Source organism: Antennarius striatus, chromosome 7 (assembly GCF_040054535.1).
Source record: "Antennarius striatus isolate MH-2024 chromosome 7, ASM4005453v1, whole genome shotgun sequence".
NCBI lineage: Eukaryota > Metazoa > Chordata > Actinopteri > Lophiiformes > Antennariidae > Antennarius > Antennarius striatus.
Window position 1 is genome coordinate 15,102,673 of NC_090782.1, and position 14,717 is coordinate 15,117,389.

The 14,717-nt window shown below is 39.5% G+C and overlaps 1 protein-coding gene across 4 annotated transcripts; it reads left to right on the top strand.

The window, feature by feature from the left end:
• Nucleotides 1-382: 382 nt before the first annotated feature.
• On the top strand, nt 383-14,622 carry si:zfos-943e10.1 (GRAM domain-containing protein 2B). 4 transcript variants are annotated; one of them, XM_068320280.1, is made up of 13 exons: nt 383-575; nt 8,555-8,731; nt 9,720-9,783; nt 9,932-10,004; nt 10,089-10,192; nt 10,357-10,455; nt 10,575-10,646; nt 10,818-10,886; nt 11,009-11,105; nt 11,321-11,410; nt 11,524-11,629; nt 12,033-12,140; nt 12,456-14,622. In XM_068320280.1, the coding sequence occupies exons 1-13, from the start codon at nt 484-486 to the stop codon at nt 12,472-12,474; spliced, it is 1,170 nt and encodes a 389-aa protein (XP_068176381.1). In that variant the 5' UTR covers nt 383-483; the 3' UTR covers nt 12,475-14,622. The 4 variants fall into 4 exon arrangements, with proteins under 4 accessions (XP_068176381.1, XP_068176382.1, XP_068176384.1 ...); XM_068320281.1 differs by having other exon boundaries at nt 8,558-8,731; XM_068320283.1 differs by lacking the exon at nt 383-575 and adding an exon at nt 7,650-7,925 and having other exon boundaries at nt 8,558-8,731.
• The last annotated feature ends 95 nt before the right edge of the window (nt 14,623-14,717 follow it).

Below are 14,717 nucleotides of genomic sequence, written 5' to 3' on the forward strand. Positions count from 1 at the left end.
CACTGACAGAGTAGCTCACCACCCTTTGTAAGTACAGGAATAAAATCTGGCCACATTAAATTAGACAGAGAGAGAGAGAAAAAGAGAGAGAGACGCTGTCGATTTAAGTATTCTTTGTGTTGTCCTTGAAGAAATGCTATATCCACGTGTTACTTATTGACCAAAAACAAGACCATCACATAACTCAAATCCTGCCTTCTTGGCGTGGTCTCAAGTAACATATTCCTTGTATACCATATAAGGGAATGCCTGGGCGGTGCCGGCCAACAGTCTCGTTTGATTGGAGAGTCGGTCTGACATACCACTTTTCCCCAAATCGTCACTGACGCTGATTGGTCGGATGACTTGGTCCGATTTACGCTCATTATCATAATCAGCTGTAGATGAAGTGAGGAGAAAAATAGCAGGACGCTACCAAGAAAGGTGGAATTTGGCGTGGAGCGTCGTTTCCCCAAGAATCGACGACCACTGGCTGAGGAAAGAATGCTTGAAAACAAAAGAGAAAGATTGAAAACCTTTCTTCGGAAAATCGACGAGAAGGCTATCGTCAGAATCAAGCACTTCATGAAAGAAAGGTGAGCCAATGAGTGTGGCTAGTTGAACCGCTATTTACCGGTGAGCATCATCAGCAATATGGATGTCAACGGCTAACATGACTTTGACACCATTCTGTCTGAGAATTGGATCATTTTATTCTATATTAATAGAATGTCATCCATTTATGTAGAACCGAGGGATATATTATGAATTTTGTGTGAATAATACGTCATACGATCAGTGGTTAGATGTTGCTAGCATGGTAGCCATTCGTGTGGAGATACATTTGCATTTTAAAATTAAGACAACGTTAAAGATCCACATTAGAAACGCCTCGAAATTTACTAGCAAAATTAGTAGAATTTCGGTCACTTGATTTAGAGACTGTCAACATTTGTAGACAATGGCTGTTGTAAGTTTGCCCTTCTACTCTGCGTAATCGCAGCCAATATACGAGAATCTGCTGCTTTAACGTAAGGTCAGTTACGTTTTTAGCGTATCTAACGTCAGTTATTGACCTGTTACTCTCAGCAACTGACATGCTATACATCATTCATAAAGATATACTTTAAGGTATGTAATATTATTGCTGTTCCATAAAATATATTTACTTCAGCGCTGATCAGATACAGTAGGTTGTACTGTAAGATAAGGCTTCTTTGCGACTTGTTGAAACTGCGGCCTGAGGACATGGGTGCTTGTCTGGGCCTCCCGGCTACGCTTCGCCTACATTATGTGTTTGGTTTTTTGCACTTCCGTCACTTTAAGTTTCACTTTGCCGCCAAAGAATCTCACAAACTTGTCACACACAAGGCAAGAAAGTCTTTTCTCAGAAAAATCTATTTTTAACTACCGTCACTTACCCAAGGGGTTTCATGTTTTATAGTTACTCTTTCCTCATCGTCTTTGCATTCACACCAGTCTTGCCATTCAGTTATCTTTCTAGGGAGTCCAACCAATCTGATTTGTGTTCCTTATCAAAGTAGCTGTGTGTCTGTTAGAATGTTAGTGAGGTGCTTATCTGTTGCCCCAATACAAACAGAAGAAAGTATTGTGGTAGTGTCAATGGCTCTTATCATGTGAATCCAGCATCCAACCAGTCATTTCCCCTTCTCTATTGTCTGTTTCTTCTGTATACTGTATACGAAATCTTCATTCTACAATGAATGTTGCAAAGCAAATGTTACAGAGCATCAAGATTGAAAGCAGGAATTACATTAAATATGGGATGCTGACTCTTTCATCTCATTTCAAAAGAAAATAAACAACAGGTATAGAACTTGATTAAGTGGAGGAGCCTGGAATAGGCTGGGTGGGGCAGCACTGTTGGCCGATGTTCTCAAGACGGAGCTTCCTTGGTGGGCGGTGAAGGCTGTGCATGTCTAAATTATCAGATGTGCTTTGAACACAGAAAAAAGCTTAGCCGATGAAAACCACAGCAGCAAGACTGCATTACTATGGAAGGTCTCATAATAATCAGCTGGTTGAAGTTGTATGCCACTGCTGTCAGGGTAATGCTAATGACCATCCGCATGTCCTGTGCTCGGCACCAAGAAGATGACTATGTGATTAGTAGCACATTTTGGTGCTTGATGAATTCCACTCAAAGTCATGGCCTTAGGTCATTCTAATTTTTAATATAAGGAGTTCTTCAGGTTTATCTGTTGTAATGAGCCAGCGTTTGAATGTTCTGCTCTGCTTTGAACGACGGGATCATCACTTCTTCATGGTAAGCAGCTTATTGCTGCCTGGCAAGTTCTGGCTGACATGAATCTCTGTACAGTACTTTGCTGGCCTAGCACAAAGATAAAAGGGAAAAAGAAACTAATGTTCTCAAAACTGTGATATCTAATTCACACGAGAAACTGGTGTATTTATGTGCACTTTTAACAGCTGGAGGAAATTCCCCAGTGTGTTACCAATCTGTGAAATTACCTGCTGCGAATTTACAATTTTTGAATATAACTAGCACTACCCCAGGTTTCAAAATCATTCTACTGTACTTTAATCCAGGACCGCTTAAGGTGTATCTTACTTTCACTTTTAACTCATTCTCTGCCAGCAGTCTTCATAGCAGCGATCCCCACACTGCCAGCAGTTCTGAGGCATTTTGACCTATTTTCAAGACCCATAGAATATTGTGTTCTATGACTATGTAAACACCAAAACTATCAAAAGAAAGAGTAGATTCTTTCATCAGGAAAGAAGTTTGTATGTACCTTTTTCCATTCTTAAAGCTATCGGCAGATTTTTTGGGGGGTCACCAAAACATTTTTTTTGACCAAAAAGCAGAGAAGGCAGCAGAACAATGACATAAAACTACAAAAAATACTGAGAATGTATCTTTACTGATAAAATCATTTATTTATGCATATAAAATGATGTTCAACATCTATATATGATGAAAGCATATGATTTTATTTTTTCACTTTACAGCTATAGCAATATAGTGAGCTCCTCTGCAGCTGTCAAGGGGTTACAGTGAATGGGTTGTGATTGGAACCTCAATCTGTTCTCCCTATCTATGGAGTCGTTCAGACTGCAGGCATATCTGATTTCCTTCCATATCTGATTTTTAGGGAATGCTGTTCACTCTCTTAGGAAGTGTGGATGAGAGATCAGCAGATATGCGCGACGCTCTTCCTTCTGGCGCCTTCCTCTCGCGTCACAAATATGTCGCGGTGGGCCGTATCCTATCAGTGTTGGGAGCTGTTCAGACTGCAGATACATCTGTCCCTATCCGACACGAAACTTCCTCCTGAATATGGTTTCAATCCGTCCCGCAAAAATCAGACTGTTCAGACTACACACGAGCTATGAGACATCAATCTGGATGGGCTAAAATTCAGATGTAGGCTACTAGTCTGAACAAGGCCTATGACCTCTGTCGTCTTTCTCACGATCACAACATTGTATCTCCCTGAATTACTATGAAACGTTATCTGTACGCATATGAGCTGCTTGAAATTTTTCGACTTCCAAAATTTTGCTATTCTGTCCCTCCTGTCTTCTCAAAATATCTGCTGATCTCTCATCCAAAAACGGCACTGCTGCCACCTCCAGGGGTTTAGTTTGTGACTATGTTAATGTAGAAGTATGATTGATAGGGGAACTCTGCCAGGCTGCCCCCTAGCCCCCCAACCCTGCCCCCCAACTCTAACCCTAATCAACCCGCTGCAAAACATAATTGATGTTTTTGACGTAAGTAGCAGTCTGGGGTTGGAATCATGTGAATGGGTTAATGTGTTTAGGGTCAGGTCCAAATTTCCAGCAGCCACCTCACCACATCATACCTCTTCCTCACGTGCCTGATCACTGAAACTCTGGTTTGCCTTGAAGAAAGACTCTCTGTCTCGATGCTAACTGAGAAAGTAAAGCTTTCTGAGTGCACATGGTCACATGACTTCCCACTGAAACGCATGAACTTTTTTCCGTCCTCACAGACACACTCGGTTGTACTTACCAAACACACACATACACAAACAGTCTTCCTGTTGATTGAGCCCTGACAGACCACCACAGCCTTCATTATATTTTGCCATGACCACTGGCTTATACTTGCATACACTTTTATTTCTTTTTTTAAGGCACACCTACATACAAGCTCAGACATAATCCTGTCACTTCAACCCAGAGCAATATTTTCGAGTTTCTACTTTACGATGGTAGTTTAGTTTCTGGTCATGAAAGAAAAATGGATTTCCTAAAGAACTGTGTTGAAGCCATGCCTGAAACAAGAGGATCACAGATTAGAAAATCTTGGATTCTTTTATGAGCCTAGACATGTTAAGGTATTAGTGTCTGATTGACTTGGAATAAAGTGTTTAAATTTAAAGTGAACTGTTTGTAATTTGATCTTGATGAATCCCTGGGATTTTTGATGTACACTATTGCTAATTCTCCAGAAGATGGCACTGCCTTACTAACCTTTATGTAAACAATTAGTGACTGGCTGCTTCTTGTCACAGCAGTGCGTGACTGCAACCGGCTGGCATCCTGCTCAAATCTGCTGTTGGATTCCTGGGGTCATCTCTCTCAGGATAGCAAACAAAAACATTTTTACAGTGTACTCAGGACTGTTCTGGCAGATGGAACTTCCTGTGCTGGATATATCAGTTGTCATTTCAGATAAGGCTTACTGGCTAAATTAGGTCTGTCAGAAGTGTGCTTGGAGTTTCTTGAATGGGGATGTCATAGTTGCTAACATACCATTGATGAAGAGCAGGTTCGTGAGGGTAACAAAGCTCTGCTACATTTACAACATCCTATTTAATTTATTTATGGCCTTTTCTGCTTTCCTTCCACTTATACACAAATGTCTTTGGTGACCCTATTCTGAAAGAGTGTGAGCCATCTATTGTCATGCACATTGCAATGGCTGCATTAAATAAAAGGAGCCTCTTGTTATTGAGAATAGACAAGTGAATACAGTCATCAAAACTGAGGATTGCCTGTAGATGTTCCTCACCCCCAAGTTTCTATCGTTTTTCTTCCTGTTGTTAGGCATTGTTATTGTATTTGTGAGCCGGCAGCAGGAGGTAGGACCACTACCATTTAAAATGTAGTAGTAGGACGGAGGTGTTTTGACCTGTTATTTAGTTTTTAACATGACACTGGTCGACACACATCAAACACACTAGACACAAACACCATTGTGGTATACATAGCGACTCTACAGTTCATTTCAGTTTAACTAAAGTAGGCACAGTGGAGTGTTGTTGCTTTTTTGCTGTGTTATTACACAAATGTCAAAAAAAGAAAAGATTTCAGATGGCATCAGGAAGGCAAAATTCTGAAAGTGCATGTCAGGATTGAATCCAAACCTGTTATTGACATTATACTTTTCTTCCTCTTCTCTGTGTGTGTTTCCTGAACATGCTTATATTATTATTTTTTGGTTAGTTTAAAGTATGGCAGTAAAACAGACCTTTACTTCCTTTTTATTTGGCTGACAATACTTTGGGGTCTAAGTGTAACAGATAGCTTCTGTTATAGAGGTTGTAGAATATGTGGTGGGACAAACCTGTTGATGGAGTGAAAGGCTTGAAGAGGTGAGCTGATGTTTAATGTTTTGAGGATTAGGAAAGGTAAGGAGTGCAAACTGGTCGACCTCCTTGTTCCAGCACTCAGTGTTTATAACTTGGTGTAAATGTTGCAGTAGTTAGTTAAGTAGTTATTAAAACTGAAGCTATACTTTTTTCCCTCTGTCTTGTGGAAGAATGTTGCGTTAATCCCATACTTCTCTTTGTGCGGTTGTCAATCCACTGTGCTGCTGAAAAATATTTATCGTCCATAGCCCATTTCTTTGGAGTAAATTGAAATATGTGTTTCACAAGTCTGTTTTGTTAAGTCAAGCAAAAATACTGACCTGAGCTATTTATCGAGTGTTGGTTAAAGTGATTTAGTTGTCTGTTGTTCAGAAACTAACTGAGAACTGTCAACACTTGCAGCTTTAGAAATTACTCAAACTAGAGCACGTCTTTGTCTTTTATTTCAGAGGATTTCGTCATCCAATGTTCAAGTTTGTAATGTGTTTTTTTCCCCTGAGACACAGACTGTACTCTGGGGCATCAAGATAAGAATTTTCACGTAGCTATGTTTCAGCTCTTTACAGTTACTGTACCATATCATGCTACCTAACAAGGAAATAGATCAGAGGTCAAGGCCTCTGTCTGGCTGGGTACACACCCATTCAGAGCAGGCTGCCTCCTGCTTTGTAAATATGAAGTGGTAATTATGAAACAGCACTTTACTGCAGCACATAGTTTATTTTACAATAAGTTTTTTCCCCACATTGGAACCTTTCAGTTTGTTTGTTTTTAAACACCGGTGATGCACCTTTTTTTGTCTTTTTAATAGTTGTCTGTGTAGGTTTTCAGTAATTCAGGACATAGTTATCCAAAGCTGTTTAAATCAATCCACTGGACTGTTAAGTAAGTTTTACTGGTTTGGCCTTGAAATTTTCAAGCCAGCAGGCATTTAATGTCTGTTAAAACATTAAATGTGCTTCTCACGCAGTCATGAATGGTATTTGATTCTGCAGTCCGTGTTTCTAAACAGTGTAATATAAATTTAAACTATAAAGATAGAATTTCCTGGAACTTTGGCCAGAAACACTCAAGGAAGCATTGGTTTCCTGATTTTTAGATTGTCGGGTTGAAAAACTGCCAGCATGTGAGAATGAGGGTAGAGAGAATCTTTGTTTGGGATCGGTCAATAGAACAGAATAGGTATGCTAATACAACCATTTAAAAGATAGTAGACTGACCTCTAAGCTTAAGTGAAAGGTTTTTATTTTAATGTAAATGTTTCTATCATGTGGAGCCTCTACCCACTGAAATGATCAAAGGGTGCTTGTGGCTCCATCATCATTGTTGGAAGGGACTTCAGCCTAAACGTATGAATGGTTACTGCCTGGGGAAAAAATTTTTCTTTGGAAAATGCAAATACCATTTTAATGCTTAAGTTTACTAAACGATTTTTGGAATTAATACCTAAGATCACCTTAATCTGCATCTCATTCTTTCCTCTCTGACCTTTAGCCTGATTACTCTGCTGTCACAGGAAGGAAGTTGACGTCTTTCATCAAGTGTACAAGCAGGAAATAGTTATTAGTAGGGCCGTTACTAAGCAGTACAGCACCTTATAGATAGCATATAGATGTATATTTGATAGTTCTTTACTTCACTGCCAGTTGTTGAAACTCTTGTCATGTTTTTTTTTTTTCAAATAGTGGACTAGTTTTAAATGTGTTCTTGATTATTTCTTCTCCTTGGTAAAATTGCTTGAGGGCATATACAGACAATGCACCACTCCTAGATTGGACCAGTCCTAACAGCTCACAAATATTTTATTGCTTCATCTAGAGGTAGATATGTTTTTCTTAACCCGTCATGGGGCAAATCGCTACGAGAATTGGACTGAAGGTTTCATGGAATGGACCTTGTTATGTTAAACATGTCGATGCCTGCATCGTTGTGGTCTTTGTATGTTTGAGAGAGAGTTAGAGTGTATACACTGGTTTATTTCATGCTCGTTTGGTTTGGGGGGGAGTGGTTATGTTTGACGTCACTGACTACGGAGTGTCACACCATTCCTACACCAAGTGGCTTCCTCTTGCTATCACAGACGGCAGAACTGCAACAGCTTCCTCTTGGTAGGATGTGGGGAACCTCTCTGTAACTAGGACTACTGCATTTAAAACATGAAGAGGATTATAAAATCATTTTTGGGCGTTATCCACATTTTTTTTTAAATTCTATAAGTCATTGACTTTAATTTGTTTAATATAATTCATAAATTATATGGTGTTGAGTTTCTTTTGTATCTAAGAAAATGCCTACAGTCAGTAGGTATGTGAGTTTTCGTTCTTCAAAGAGATGTAAGAGGTAAGGTGATCCTTCAGTTCTTTTGTTGATGGTAATTTTTTTAAACTTAAGTTATTTTGTTCTGACGGTTACTAAATGACTCATGTAGACATTCAGATTTTATTGTGTAAGCTCTTTTGTGTCGTTGCTATTTTACATATTTAGACTCATGCCATTAGCGTTACTTGTATTCCAGTAAACATTTTGGGTCTTCTGTTCCTAGTCAGGGATGGACCACAGCCTTTTAGAGAGCACATTGCTTGTTGTAAATCATGCAGCTCTTCTTACACACAGCCATTTGTTTTTTTGATGACTGTTGACATTGCATATTTACAGAGGGTTGTCAGTTCTAGAGCGTCACACCATATTGATCAGCTTGTATAGTAATTACACAATAAAACTTTATGGAAAAGGTTCATGTTTCCCCATCAATCGTAAAGATAAGCACATATTCTTCTAAATGTTACTGTAGTCATCCTAGAGCCTAAATAGTTAAATCTGCAAGTCTCCAAACAAACATTTTATTCATAGCTGAAATGGAGTCGGACGATTTTCGGTGGCCAGAGATAACATAACAACTGACTGTATGTGCAGAGGCCAAAGGTTTTATCAATGAACATTTTGCATGTGTCCTTTTTTCTAATATTCAGCAGTTACCCAGTGGAGACCAGCGGTGGGGGGCTGCCTGCTAAAGTGAAGAAAAGCAGGGGCACCTTAAGCAATGGCAGCATTAAGAAAGCGGAGGCGAGGAAAGCCCTGAGCTTGGAGGCGGCCCAGCTAGAGATAGAACAACAAAAAACCATCACCAGACAAGCAGCCATCAGCAGGTAGGAATGATGTGTTGAAACAAGATGTTTCAGTATTCAGCTTATGTAATCTTAAAGGTTTTCAATTGTCTCAAATTAATCCACACAGGTATTGTTATTTATATCTATAAAATTGAATCGCAGCTGAAATTTTTATTCCTGTTAGATGTGCTTGAAATGTTTTTTTCTGTCTTAGAAATTAGAGGTAGCTGATGATAGCTCTGGGGGGTTTCTGACTGTATCACCAGATCTGACATGATTCTCAGCTGCTGTTCAGTTGTGTCATGGAATGACTGCATGGCTGTTTTTTGCCGACTGCTTCCACAGGATTCAAATACCTGTGGTAAACATGCATGCCTGCGACTTTATGCCTGTAAGCATAGTCCAGTCAAGGAATAGTCTGAGACTTAATCTTTCAGTGAACATGGTGGATATTTTCCTGCATTTTGTAGCACTTGTGGGTTCCCACTGCCAAGTTCTCGTTCAAGACAAGCATGGAACCATTCAGTTTCTTTAACGTATGAATTGATTTGGGCAGCAGTAGCCCAGTCCGCTAGGTCTTGGGCTGACGACCAGAGACTAGCTGATTCAAGACCCACCCATGGACCAAAAATTTCAAGTGTTAACTGGTAGTTGGAGAGGTGCCAGTTCACCTCCATAGCACTGCCGAGGTCCCCTCAAATAAGGCATTGTCCCCAAACAATTTGGTCATTGGTCGCACAAGAGAGGAGCTGCCCGCCACTCAGCCATCATCCTTCTCCTTTGCATGCCTGTGTGTGTGTGTGTGTGTGTGTGTGTGTGTGTGTGTGCGCGCACACGCACACGCTAGTGCCTGCATGTGTAAAAATATGTAAAAGAGTGGGATGAATAAAGTATCAGTCTTCTTATCAAATGATCATCTTGACCATGTGTGATACCAGAGTTTGCAGGAGTCACATTCATGTCCTGTAGTGACAGTATTCTCACTTGAACTCGACCGTACTGATAGTTGAGCTGTTTTTCTCCTCAGGTCACAGACATTTGACCTGGACAGCCGAGGCTGTGAGAAGACTGAGGGCACTGGCACACGAAGTGTAAGTTTTAATGCAGATATTTGGCATACTTTCCGTGTAACATCATTTTCTGTGAAATTTATTGTGGCCTTAGAAAAGTTTGGTGAATGCTGTTCCCAACAGTCAATTGTTAATTCATAACTGTAAGCGTCCTGATTTTTGATTTTAGAGTTTTATGAAGCACAACAAGACATTCCACCAGTTGTTTCCAGACATTCCTAAGAATGAAGATTTGCTTCATGGTAGGTGATGAAGACTGAAATAGAGAATAAATGACTCAATAGCTGATGTCCATAAAATTAAATGTTGGCACTCTTCTTTCCCAGCATACATCTGTGCCCTGCAGAAGGAAGTCCCCTACCATGGCCGCCTGTATATCACTGACACCAATGCCTGTTTCTACTCCTCAGTTTTGCTCAAGGATACTAAGGTAGACTGCATTTCTGCACTTGCTCCTCTTCATCTATCACATTGTCATGGCAGAATTGTTCTCAAATATATATATATAAAAAATAAATAGCTATTTTTTTTTGTCTTGATTGAAATTTAACAATATTATTTTACGAAAATAAATGTGAATCTGTGCTTTCGCAGGTGATTATTCCCGTGTCCTGCATCAGTATGGTGAAGAAGCAGAACACAGCGTTGCTGGTCCCTAATGCCTTATCAGTTCGCACATCGGAAGGAGATAAGGTCAGTTTTTCACTTCACGCATCACATTGCTATCCTGGTAAGCTTGATGGGGCTGCAATATCCACAGGTTTGGGAGCTGTACAGGTGGTTAATGTTTTTACATTTTTTCCTTTTTTCAGTTCTTATTTGTGTCGCTGAGGAACAGAGAGTCCTGTTTCCAACTGCTACGCTCTGTTTGCCCTCAGATAGAGGTGAGTTTTTCATTTTTAAGATATACAGAAATCATGCAATGGAATTGTGATAAGAATGTAAGGATATTGTTTGGAATTATCTTATGGATGTATTTTAACAGTGTATTTTTGCTTGAGTTCCAGGAATCTAGTCAGTCATGCTAATGTATCAAATCAAAATCTTTGTTGCAGAATGGAAGCACAAACAGTAGCCCTGTCTTCTCCTCGGCTGAAAACAGCTTTGAAAAGAGCAAACTTGTGGTAAAATTAATCTTTTATGTTCTTTTAACAGAGCACATTGTGGCACCATTTTCAAACCTTGTGGGTGTTTAATGTTAGGTTAATGGTTTCTTATGAAATACTTTTCTCTGTTTATTTGACAGAATACCAGTCAGTCCAGTCTGGATGGCAGCTTTGACCAGTTTGATGGTTCTGAGTCACATTCTTTACAGGAAGAGCCTCTGCACAGACCACACAGAGGTGAGAGCTTTAATCCTTGACATGACTCATTCAAATGCTAAAGAGCAAACCCAGTTTAATTGAGGTGTTACCTGTACCTCAAATTATGTATGACAAATAAGTACCTTTATTTCTCTCATTTCCATGATAGCTAGTTGACATCCAAAATGCCAGGTTTCTTAAATGCCAGGTTTCTTAAATGACTAACTAATGACTAACTTCTCTTCTTCCTGCAGAGCGAGTGCCGAGTATGAATAGTTCACCTTTTAGAAATCTGCACATGCACCTGAGTGACAGCTCGTCTTCAGATGACCTCTCAGTATCAAGTAAGCCATCATATTAAATATATGTAAATTAAATTCCACCCCCACCCCCAAAAAAAAGAAGAAAAAGAAAAACAAACCTGATGATTTTGTCATGTTAACATCTCCTGTTTCAGGAATTGGTGGCTCGTGGGTTTGGAGTGTGACAGAAAAGGCCAAATCCCTTCTGGTTCAGAGAGAGGCCAGCACCCTCAACTCTCTGCTCTTCATTTACTTGATACTGTAAGTAACTTGTCCTCTCAAAAAGTATGTTCTGTCTTCTCTTGCCTGTACAATTCCTTGCTGTTCATTACATAAAATGTGATTGTTGATTTCCAAGTTACACTCCTTTAAAAGAAGAATGTCAGAATCTAAATGATCTTCCGGGCCCAGTTCTGCAGATAAGCCCAGCTTGCCACCTAGTTGTTTTTTTGCAAACCAGCTATATTGATTAAGCCAAGGTGTGTGTGTGTGTGTGTGTGTGTGTGTGTGTGTGTGTGTGTGTGTGTTTTGGAAATATAATTATGTGTATGTGTCACTGTGTTTTTAGTGACTATGATGACTACTATGAAAATTATTTTTTGTCAAGTACAAGCTGTCGCAGTAAATTTGAAATAACATGATTTATTATGTTTACATGTTACAGGGTTGTGATGTTGCTGCTGTCCTCTGGTTACATTGGTTTACGCATTGTGGCCCTTGAGGAGCAATTGACGTCTCTTGGGGCACTTCCTGAGTTCACCTTACAGAGCGGGTAGATAATTTTTTCTCTAAAAAGTTAAGAGGTTTTAATGTCAACATATAGGTTACAACATAATCATTTTTCCCTGTATTGTTTGTCGTGCTTGCACAATATAGTCATGTTGCAATATCTTGTAATCTATTTCTTCTTTTATAAATGGCTGTACTTTCTGTCAAGAACTAAGACAAATTCATTCTTGCAGTGGGTGTAGCCTCAGTGGGTTGGAACTTAATACTGGCATTATACTGTATTGTTAGAAGTGGATATAGTTTGCTTAGTATGCTTTTTTGTAACTGGTCCCTCTTTTAAAATTTTTTTTTTTTATAGGTATCACCAAGACACATAACACGCGGTGATATGAAGAAGAGATTGGTTTTCTCAAGACTGGAGTATTATCTCTGCTTTGTCAAGACGAACAGTTGGAGGCCATTCATGCTCACTGACGGCTCCCAACGAGTCCTCTGCTGTTGGCCAGAGGAAAAATGGCCAACCTGTGCAATTTCAGAGACATCTTGTTAACTTGAAGGGCTATTCTTCCTCTTAGTGCTGTAGACAAATGGACATACCACAACAGAGTCACACTAAGCAGAGCCAAAATGCATACACACACTGCCTGGTTGCAGCGTGTCTCTCATTGAGACTGAAGTGTGTGCAGCACATTGACGGACACCTTTCTAACAAAAGCTGCTCCATATTTGTGAACTTATTCTACATCGTCTTTCATACATGTACCTTTTTTTTTGCTGAGCATGCAGTCTGAACAGGGCTATACCTAACAGCATTAGCCTGCTGTGCTTATATTGTACCTCAACACCAGAGACGTGGTGCTTTGCATTGCCAAAGATGTACAGGGTGCACATCTCTTGCATGAGTGCACGGAGACGACCTTTCTTCATTACCTTTCCACCTCTCATTGGTATTTTGCAAATCTGCCTCTCAAACTGAGTAACTACTGAGTGTTTCTCTTGGAATGTTGCGTGTTTGAATGATCGGTAAAATCTCCAACTTGGATCACTCCATTGTGGCTTCATACTCTCCTAATGTTCTTATCCTTTCTCTTTCTCCTGCAAGTTTTGATTGCAGTATTAATTTCCTCCTCTTTTGACATGATTTAAATCAGTTTAATGACCAATGCTGAGAGGTTATTTTCTGCCTGCAGTCTCAACTGGATAAAATCATATCATCAATGCACAAATATTTTAGAGGAAGACACAAAAAACCTGAGGTATCAGTATATTTTTGTGTGCTTTTCCATGACTGACTTTAAAGAGTGGATGTAAAATCTATTCTGTACAGATGTCTGTTGGTGTACTGTCAACCGCGACGCGTGTTGACAGAACAAACCTCGCTCGCTTTGATAGGCAAAGTGGCATTCTAGAGATTTCAGGTTATAATAAGTAGCACCAGTAAAGTATTTATACAGTACATGCATGTGTCAGCACTACGGACACTTGACTGATACGATATATGCATTCCCGCTCTGCTCATCTGAATATGAGAATGTCAGGTCCTAGTTCCTAACAGCAAATCAAGTGGTCACTAGAAGAAATTTCAATATGCAAGAAATTATTGTGCATGGCAAACATGATTTCTTTGTGTGCTGTTTTAAATAGCGTTTAATGTTTGTGTAAGTAACTTAAAAAATGTGATTGGATGGAGCAGTAAGGAAGAGCTCTGTTAAGCAAGCGCACTTTAAGAAATGAGAGGTGCCAGTCACAGTCCAAATCGCTGTGTTTTGGGTTGGGAAGGAATGGCAACGCTAGCGTTTTGTGGTATCTGATAGTGCTAAGACTTAAAAAAAAATGTTTTCACTCAGGGGTGGTGGGAATTACCTACCAAAATAGTTTAGGTAGTCGTCTTTTCCTTCAGTCCTTTCCAAGCCTTTTGCTCGTTGCTTGCGTTCACATTCTGTGCATTTCATCTTGGTTTCTAAAAAGTCCCTTTGAGGAACAACACATTGTTATTCAGAACTTCATTTGACTTCACTGCTTCTTGGAGACTGTTCAAAAAGTCAATGTTTTTTTTTTTCTCCCTGTGACTGTTTTTATACTATCCAGAGAATGCATATCCACATTGCTACCACACAACCCTTGTGGATCCATTATTGAAGAGATGTAGCAACTGGGTTTACTTTTGCTACATCCTGTTTCAAAGTCACACTCTGATGTCAGATGAATATTTTTGTCCATATGCCATATTTTGATTTCTCACAACTCTCCACCAGGGGGCAGCACACACACACACACCCTCACTGTCCTTGAATGGACTTAATGCAAGAATCCTAATGATGAGGGCAGTATTTGTGTGGTTTTGCACTATTCCAAGTGTTGTAAATAATTTTGTATCAGTTGTTAATGTCAATAATTCTACTATGGTCCTCCATATTTATTTGCATTCTGTGTAATTCAAAGTAGTCTCTGTGAGATGGCTTTGCTATTGTTGAAAATAAATCAAATGTTGCAAAGTAAATGTTTTGTGTACTGTATTTGTTACTTTTGCTACACTACATGTACTTTATAGGACGTTCCTTATGTTCTATGCAAAAAATAAACAATCCAATGAAATTTGTAAGTCCTGAAAAATTAATTT

Coding starts and splice junctions, on each gene's coding strand:
- si:zfos-943e10.1 (XM_068320280.1), top strand. CDS start 484: ATGCTTGAAAACAAAAGAGAAAGATTGAAAACCTTTCTTCGGAAAATC. Junction 9,784..9,931: donor AGGGCACTGGCACACGAAGT/GTAAGTTTTAAT, acceptor TTTTGATTTTAG/AGTTTTATGAAGCACAACAA. Junction 11,106..11,320: donor TCTGCACAGACCACACAGAG/GTGAGAGCTTTA, acceptor TTCTTCCTGCAG/AGCGAGTGCCGAGTATGAAT.